Below are 10000 nucleotides of genomic sequence, written 5' to 3' on the forward strand. Positions count from 1 at the left end.
CCACTTCATACACCGCTTCATACACCACTTCATACACCACTTCATACACCGTTTCAGCTTCATACACCACTTCATACACCGCTTCAGCTTCATAACCATTTCATACACCGTTTCATACATCGCTACATACACCGCTTCAGCTTCATACACTGTTTCATACACCGCTTCATACACTGTTTCAGCTTCATACACTACTTCATACACCGCTTCAACTTCATACACCGTTTCATACACCGCTTCATACGCCGTTTCAGCTTCATACACCACTTCATACACCGCTTCAGCTTCATACACCACTTCATACACCGCTTCATACACTGCTTCTTACACCGCTTCATACACCACTTCATACACCGTTTCATACACCGCTTCATACGCCGTTTCAGCTTCATACACCACTTCATACACCACTTCAGCTTCATACACCACTTCATACACCGCTTCATACACCACTTCAGCTTCATACACCACTTCATACACCGTTTCATACACCGCTTCATACACCGCTTCAGCTTCATACACCACTTCATACACCGCTTCATACACCGCTTCAGCTTCATACACCACTTCATACACCACTTCAGCTTCATGCACTGCTTCATACACCGCTTCATACACCACTTCAGCTTCATACACCACTTCATACACCGTTTCATACACCGCTTCATACACCGCTTCAGCTTCATACACCACTTCATACACTGTTTCATACACCGCTTCATACGCCGTTTCAGCTTCATACACCACTTCATACACCACTTCAGCTTCATACACCGCTTCATTCACCACTTCAGCTTCATACACCACTTCATACACTGTTTCATACACCGCTTCATACACCGCTTCAGCTTCATACACCACTTCATACACCGTTTCATACACCGCTTCATACACCGCTTCAGCTTCATACACCGCTTCAGCTTCATACACCACTTCATACACTGTTTCATACACCGCTTCATATACCGTTTCAGCTTCATACACCACTTCATACACCACTTCAGCTTCATACACCACTTCATACACCACTTCATACACTGCTTCCTACACCGCTCCATACACCACTTCAGCTTCATACACCATTTCATACACCGCTTCATACACCACTTCATACACCGCTTCATACACCACTTCATACATTGCTTCAGCTTCATATACCACTTCATACACCGCTTCATACACCACTTCATACATTGCTTCAGCTTCATACACCACTTCATACACCGCTTCATACACCACTTCATACACCGCTTCATACACCACTTCATACATTGCTTCAGCTTCATATACCACTTCATACACCGCTTCATACACCGCTTCATACACCGCTTCATACACCGCTTCATACACCACTTCATACAATGCTTCAGCTTCATACACTGCTTCATACACTGCTTCATACACCGCTTCCGGTCTGGGAAGATGGCGGCGAGAATTTACATTTGCGGCAGCCTCACCCAGTACCATCCATGCAGTGTGTTTGTCCACGTCTTCGTCTAAGTTTGTGTCTTCGTTTGTTGGCTGGGAGAGCTTGGTCTGCCGCGCTGTGGGCCCAGGGACTGCAGCCTTGCCCGGAGCTGCACGCGAGGAGGAAACACCGAGGGCGGTCTGACAGGACGCATAATCGGGGCGGGCTAAGCTAACTGCTAGCCCATGCAGACCGGCAGTCCCGACAGTCATCCTGGCTAGCGTTTGTTCCCTTGGACAGTGATTTTTTTGTTGTTGTTTAGTTTGGGTATGTGTGTTAGTTTGGGTACGTGTGTTAGTGTGGGTATGTGTGTTAGTGTGGATATGTGTGTTAATTTGTGTATGTGTGTTAGTGTGGGTATGTGTGTTAGTGTGGGTTTGTGTATTAGTTTGGGTTTGTGTGTTAGTTTGGGTATGTGGCGGTATGTGTGTTAGTTTGGGTTTGTGTGTTAGTGTAGGTATGTGTGTTAGTGTGGATATGTGTGTTAGCGTGGGTATGTGTGTTAGCGTGGGTATGTGTGTTAGTGTGGATATGTGTGTTAGTGTGGGTATGTGTGTTAGTGTGGGTATGTGTGTTAGTTTGGGTATGTGTGTTAGTATGGATATGTGTGTTAGTGTGGGTATGTGTGTCAGTGTGGGTATGTGTGTTAGTGTAGATATATGTGTTAGTGTGAGTATGTGTGTTAGTGTAGATATGTGTTTTAGTTTGGGTATATGTGTTAGTGTGGATATGTGTGTTAGCGTGGGTATGTGTGTTAGCGTGGGTATGTGTGTTAGTGTGGATATGTGTGTTAGTGTGGGTATGTGTGTTAGTTTGGGTATGTGTGTTAGTATGGATATGTGTGTTAGTGTGGGTATGTGTGTCAGTGTGGGTATGTGTGTTAGTGTAGATATGTGTGTTAGTTTGGGTATGTGTGTTAGTGTGGATATATGTGTTAGTGTAGATATATGTGTTAGTGTGAGTATGTGTGTTAGTGTAGATATGTGTTTTAGTTTGGGTATATGTGTTAGTGTGGATATGTGTGTTAGTGTGAATATGTGTGTTAGTGTGTTAGTGTGGGTATATGTGTTAGTGTAGATATGTGTGTTAGTTTGGGTATGTGTGTTAGTTTGGGTTTGTGTGTTAGTGTAGATATGTGTGTTAGTTTGGGTATGTGTGTTAGTTTGTCTACACCCGGGGTCGGCAACCTATGGCACGCGTACCACCATTGGCACGCGGCAGTGTAAGTATTGGCATGCGGGGAAGAGAGTGGTTTTTAAGAAATGTTTAAGTGCCCTTGCAGCTTCATTGGCTGCACGGCCCGTCAGTTTGATTGACATCAGGGCCTTTCGCTCACAGCCTGATGTCTCCTGCTCAAACATCAAAGTGGCCACATTTCAGCGGCCAATCAGGTAGCGCTTCTCTCATGAATATTAATTAACCTTCCCCTGCCATCCTGTGTTTCGAAAATTCACCTTCCGCTCAGTGCAGTGCAGTGGTTCAAGATCGGTAATGGATCTATGGCAGCCCCACTAGCTAAGAAAGCTAAAGGAGACGTTCGGCCTTTCCATCCCTCATGGACAGAGGGGACGGTTTTGTGTCTCAGAAGGACCGTGCTGTGTGTGCTTGTTGTTTGGAAAACAGTTTGCCCGATGTCAAGTGTTAAACGCCATTTTGAGACAAAGCACGAGAAAACTTTCAAAGACCAGGCAGACAAGGCAGACTCCATCAGACGTATTATAGTGTTACAAAGTCTCTCTACACTGTATGTGAAGACTGTATGTGTAGACTCTACATATATAGTCTACAATACAGTCTGGTTTCCAGACCGTGTTAGTAATTCATGTGCTAGGACGGGATCTATAGAGGCTTTCCTTTTCCAGACCGTGTTAGTAATTCATGTGCTAGGACTGGATCTATAGAGGCTGTCCTCTTCCAGACCGTGTTAGTAATTCATGTGCTAGGACTGGATCTATAGAGGCTGTCCTCTTCCAGACCGTGTTAGTAATTCATGTGCTAGGACTGGATCTATAGAGGCTGTCCTCTTCCAGACCGTGTTAGTAATTCATGTGCTAGGACTGGATCTATAGAGGCTTTCCTCTTCCAGACCGTGTTAGTAATTCATGTGCTAGGACTGGATCTATAGAGGCTGTCCTCTTCCAGACCGTGTTAGTAATTCATGTGCTAGGACTGGATCTATAGAGGCTGTCCTCTTCCAGACCGTGTTAGTAATTCATGTGCTAGGACTGGATCTATAGAGGCTTTCCTCTTCCAGACCGTGTTAGTAATTCATGTGCTAGGACTGGATCTATAGAGGCTTTCCTCTTCCAGACCGTGTTAGTAATTCATGTGCTAGGACTGGATCTATAGAGGCTATCCTCTTCCAGACCGTGTTAGTAATTCATGTGCTAGGACTGGATCTATAGAGGCTTTCCTCTTCCAGACCGTGTTAGTAATTCATGTGCTAGGACTGGATCTATAGAGGCTGTCCTCTTCCAGACCATGTTTGTAATTCATGTGCTAGGACGGGATCTATAGAGGCTGTCCTCTTCCAGACTGTGTTAGTAATTCATGTGGTAGGCCTGGATGTGTGTCTGCCTTCAGGAAAATCTCATTTGACAGGCTGGATTTGGAGACATCTCAGTGACTGTTTAGTGTTGAGACGTCACTTTGAAACTTGGCGCGTTCCCTCTGTCAAGGTGTCCGCTGGAGGCCAGGATCACTGGTGTCTGTGGAGTTGTGTAAATGGTAAATGGATTGCATTTATACAGCAGTTTTCTAGCTTCCACGGCCACTCACAGCACTTGACAATCAGTGACTGCCTCATACTCACCCACGCACACATGCACTCGTACACCCACAGCGGTATCGGCCATGGAAGGTGCCAACCTGCTCATAGCGAGCAGTTCAGGGTTAGGTGTCTTGCTTAAGGACACCCCGGTATTTTTGCAAGGAGGAGCCGAGGATCGAACCGGCAACCCTCCGGTTACCAGACAACTTGCTCGACCTCCTGAGCCACTGTCACCCTAAATGCAAGCCTATGTAAAAAAAATTCTCAGTTCCATTCTTGAGATTCCAGGCCTGTGCCCCAGGAGACAGTGCGATTTTCCTGATGAGACGGCCTTCATGTGTTTAATGAGCATGTGAAGTCTGTAGTTTACTTACAGGTTGGAGTGTTTCCTTCATTCAGCTAATCTCCATCAGTGACACATCCTCTGTCATAGAGGATTCAGTGGGGGGAGAAAAGCAAATGTAGTTCCAGCATCAGGCTCTATAATTAAATGAGGATTTGACAGATTACTAGTGCGTCATGGTTCCTGCATAATCCATTATTTGTAGTGGATGAGGTTGGTCCAGTAGGACTGTCTGACAAGGAGCTGTTTTAATTTTTCCCAGTGGCAGTAATTGGCAGCCAGTGCAGCTCTCTCTCGCGCTCTCTTGCTCGCTCGCGCTCTCTCTCTTTTCTAAAGACATTTCTAAAGGAACCTTTTTGTTGGGTTTATATGAACTGCTAAATTCTAATATTGGTTCTGTCATCATTCTCATGCAGTTGGGTCCAGGTCACTGCTGGGACTCCAGATGTTCAACTGTTCACACTTCCTGTCCAACACATTTCTTGTCCAACACACTTGCTGTCCATCCAACACACTTCCTGTACAACACACCTCCTGTCCAACAGTTTAATCAGCTCCGCCCAGCTAAGAGTAGAATAGAGACTGAAACCATGCAAACTGTGACAAATGGTTGTAGTGTAAATTCTGGGACTCGTTGAAGGTTTGCTGCTTCTCTAGTGAACCCTGTTGGACAAATTCAGACATCAGCAATAAAGCTACACACAGACAATGTGCACATGACAAAAGAGACTCTAGTATCCCTGTTTCTTACAAATAAAATGAAATTCTAGTTAAACTCCATTGTAAACTTGAAAACTACAACCATAAATTGATTTAAAGTGGCAGTCTGGAAGATTCTGTGTTCCTATTTAGCGGACTAGTTTGTCACCACAACACCAGACCCTGTACCTCAACGCCACTTGAGTAAAACACTATTTAGATTCTATTTAACTTAACTAACAATCAAGGCAGTATGCAGTTTATTTTTTATTGCAAAAAAAGGGCTCAAGCAAATGTGAATCAGTTCATCTGGACACAATGTTTACTGACAGATACATTTCATCATCATCTAAGTGACCCCTTCAGTCTCATCTGACTGCAGGTGTCCCCACCCTTATAAACAATACAGTGGTATAACGACCCAAACCAACCACCAGTTTCACTAGAGTTACAATGGCCATGTGTACTATTCACAGAGGATTGGGGAATAGTTGCAATCACAGCATTGTAAGATGGTGACAGATGTACTCTTACCCCCCACCCCCGGTTCAGGGATGGTTGTTCCCTCTTCACATAGATGGCCTCTTTGACTCCCCGTTCAAACCAGCGTTCCTCCCTATCAAGGATGGTCACATCCTCATCCTTGAAAGAGTGGCCACTGGCCGGTAGATGGTGTAGACTGTGGCAGAGAAGTATGTAGGTAGTGGTGCAGGATATGTATGACGGCAGTGTGACAGTGGTGAGGTGTGTGGTTGGAATGACAGATGGGTTCAAGGTGGAGGTGGGATTACATCAAGGATCGGCTCTGGTGATGGACGGTTTGACGGACGAGATCAGGCAGGAGTCTCTGTGGACTATGATGTTTGCGGATGACATTGTGATCTGTAGTGAGAGTAGGGTGCAGGTTGAGGAGAGCCTGGAGAGGTGGAGGTATGCACCGGAGAGAAGAGGAATGAAAGTCCGTAGGAGCAAGACGGAATACATATACGTGAATGAGAGGGAGGACAGTGGAATGGTGAGGATGCAAGGAGTAGAGGTGACGAAGGTGTATGAGTTTAAATACTTGAGGTACCAAGTTGGACGGCTTGGAGACAAAGCAAGAGAGGCAAGACTGAGATGGTTTGGACATGTGTGGAGGAGAGATGCTGGGTATATTGGGAGAAGGATGCTGAATATGGAGCTGCCAGGGAAGAGGAAGGCCAAAGAAGAGGTTTATGGATGTGGTCAGGGAGCACATGCAGGTGGCTGGCATGAGAGAGCAAGATTCAGAGAACAAGAAGAGATGGAAACAGATGATCCAGTGTGGCGCCCCCTAACGGGAGCAGCTGAAGGTAGTAGTATTAATTACATGACCTCTGTGGGATAGTTTACTCACAGGTTCGCATCAAAAGAATCTCAGTAAACTCTTTTTAACCAGGAATCAGCAGCCATGTACCTTTATGGATGACCAGTGAGCGAGCACTTTCTTCCCTGCTTTTGACTCCATGGCATAATGGAATTATACGTTAGCTGACAGAGAGATGAATGGCCATCAAGGTTTCAGAGCAGCCAGATGGTTTGATGTATCCTGCTCATTAAACTGGTCTTGGAACAGAAATGTACCCATGTTCTGCCGACTAAGATGGTTTTTAATGGCTTGGGTTTATGTAAGGCCCAGTAGCATCAGAACCACAGAGAAAACCTCCCATACCTCTTCTCTGATCTCTTTCCAATGGTCTCTCCCTCTCCCTCTCTCTTTCTCTCCCTCTCTCGCTCAGTCTCTCTCTCTACTTGTCTCTTATCGTTGATCTACCCTTTTGTTTCTTATTCTTTCCTTTCCATCTCTCTCTCTCTCTCTCTCTCTCTCTCTCTCTCTCTCTCTCTCTCTCTCTCTCTCTCTCTCTCTCTCTCTCTCTCTCTCTCCCCTTCTCTTTCCAACTGTTTCTCTCTCTCTGTCCTTCTGTATCCTTGTCACTCTCTGTTTACTTTGTTTGTATCTAATTTTTTAAATTCCATCTTGGTTTGTGTCTCGTACTTGTTTCCCTGTTAATTGAGTTTGCGGTCTATCTATCACCCCGTTTATCATTATTTTCTTCCTCTTTCTTTCTCTGTAGCTTTGGGAGCTTTCGTCAGGTGAGCTGCTCCTGTCCGTCCTCTTCGATGTGGAGATAATGTCCGTGACCCTTGACCCCTGTGAGTACTTCCTCTTCTGTGGCGGCAGTGATGGCAACATATTCCAGGTTTCCCTGAGCAGCCAGGTAAGTCCTAGCAAGAAGAAAACTGCCTAACAAAAAAAACCCAACCAGGAACTGATGGATGCTCGTAGCAGATGATCTAGAAGTGGTGGTCTGAAAGAGGAATATGCAAAATGAGTCATTTCAGAAAGGTTTTTTGTCAAAATTGGTTTTTAAGAACCCATTTCAAGATGGTCTTCTAACTGATTAGCAGACATTAGCCGACTCCTGGTGTTAGTTCAATATGGCGTCCAGGCTGTTCTGTTCTGAAGAACCAGTGTTTGAGTGATGATGCAGCAACAGAGAATCAGTGATCCTCCATTGTATTAAATGAATGAATGAACAGAAAGACAAGGAGAAGGAAAACAGCAGCAGGAAGTGACAGAGAACCTGGCTCTGTCACATCTCCCTCCCTGGACAGAGAACAGCTTCTTTTCCACAAAGCACCTTGAAGGGTTAAAGGGTTACTGGAATATCTAAATAAAACAGAATTATCATCCTACAAGGTCCACAGTGTTGAGCAGCTGCAGTTCATCAGCTGTTGATCCAAGTTGAGAATCATGAATAGCCCGTCTGGTTGACACATTTTGGAGGCCTCTTGGGGAAACACAAGAAGAGGGGTGCGAGGAGAGCTCAGAATCAGAATCATGTTTACTGGCCATGTAGGTTTGCACATACATGGAATGTGACTCTGGTGTCGTGGATCTCTCAGAGTACTGAACATAGATAACAACATTACACAACAACCTTCACATATAGACACAACGATTGACTTATATAAGAAATAAGAGGTGATAAAGTGCAATGGTTTTTAATGGTTCTCAGTTTACCAATGTTTGTTCCAAGCCTGACCTATGTCATGAGCTTTGGGTAGTGACAGGAAGGATGAGATCACGGATACAAGCGGCTGAGGTGAGTTTCCGTCGTTGGGTGTCTGGGCTCAGCCTTAGAGACAGGCTAAGCTAACTGCTAGCCCACGCAGACCAGCAGTTGCGACAGTCATCCTGGCATACGTTCTGTTGGACAGTGTTTTTTTTTTTTTTTTTTTTTTGTACTTTGATATACGTGTTTTTGTAGTTTTTGGATATGTGTTTTTGTCTTTGTGTTGCACTGCTGTGGGCTGGGAGAAATGATATGTCGTTTCATTTCATGTACTTGTGTACATGAAATTACATTACATGACATGACATTACAGTCATTTAGCCGACGCTTTTATCCAAAGCAACTTACAATAAGTGCCTCATTTAACGTAGGAAGTCAGGAGAACTACTAGTCATCAGAGGTCATAAGTGCATCTAAACAAGCATCTAAGAGCAAAACCAGTGCTACAGTAAAAGCACAAGAAAGATATTTTTTTTAAATGAGTGAATACAATAAGCGCTAAGAACAAGTAACAGGGTAGTAGTTCTTGAAGAGGTGAGTTTTCAACCTGTGCTGAAAGATGGGCAGCGACTCCGCTGTCCTGACATCAGTGGGGAGTTCATTCCACCACTGTGGGGCCAGGACAGGAAAGAGCCGTGACCGGGTCTATCGGCAGCAAGGGCCTCTGAGCAACGGGGCAACCAGGCGTCCTGAGGCAGCAGAGCCAAGTGGTGGGGTGGGGGTGTAGGGCTTGACCATGGCCTGGAGATAGGAAGGAGCTGTTCCTTTCACTGCCCTGTAGACTAGCACCAGAGTCTTAAACTGGATGCGAGCAGCTACTGGGAATGAAATAACACATAAAGTGTTCCTGATGCCCATACCCCCCAGTACCTAGCAGACCTCCTCAAGCCCTATATTCCACCCTGGAATCTGCGGTTCACAGACACAGGCCTGCTTTACATCCCCCACACCAGCCTGCGGACTTTTGGGGCTAGAGTCTTTAGTGTGGCAGCCCCCTCCCTGTGGAACTCTATTCTAGCAGAGATCCACAACGCTGCTTCTCTGGACAACTTTAAAAGACTACTGAAACCTACCTTCTACTAAGACCTACGGTCTGTAGTCTTCTCATCTTTGTTTTAATCTTTTTTTTTCTTTTTTTCCTATCTAGTGTAAAGCAACCTTGGGTTCCTTGAAATGCGCTGTATAAAACTAAGTTGTGGTTGTTGTATATGGGAATGTGTGAAGGTGAAATCCTTCTCGCTAGATATTATTAATATGGTTGATCAAATTTTATCAAAGAAATTACCATTGGATCCTAAGCTTTTTATTCTGGGTATATATCCTATCAACCAGCACTTACAAAGGAAGGAGTTTAAAATCATAGACGTGTATATTACAAGCTAAATGTATAATTGCTCTTAATTGGAAAAATGTTAAGGTCCTGGGTTCGAACCCCAGGCCATCCCAGGTCCTTTCTGTGTGGAGTTTGCATGTTCTCCCCATGTCTGCGTGGGTTTCCTCCCACCATCAGAAAGACATGCATGTTATGGTTAATACTCCGGCCTGTGTCCCTGAGCAAGGCAATGGAAAGAAGAAGTGGAGTTGGTCCCTGGGTGCTGCAGTTGCCCACTGCTGCTATACAATAG

The 10000-nt window shown here is 45.0% G+C and overlaps 1 protein-coding gene across 1 annotated transcript in view; it reads left to right on the plus strand.

Moving 5' to 3' along the window:
- Positions 1-10000, plus strand: part of wdr18 (WD repeat domain 18) — a 121868-nt gene that overhangs the window by 57002 nt on the left and 54866 nt on the right. Inside the window, exon 5 of the mRNA XM_056276046.1 lies at positions 7374-7517. Coding sequence (XP_056132021.1) covers positions 7374-7517 — 144 coding nt within the window. The remainder of the gene's footprint in view (positions 1-7373; positions 7518-10000) is intronic.

This window comes from Lampris incognitus, chromosome 3 (genome assembly GCF_029633865.1).
Source record: "Lampris incognitus isolate fLamInc1 chromosome 3, fLamInc1.hap2, whole genome shotgun sequence".
Taxonomy (NCBI): domain Eukaryota; kingdom Metazoa; phylum Chordata; class Actinopteri; order Lampriformes; family Lampridae; genus Lampris; species Lampris incognitus.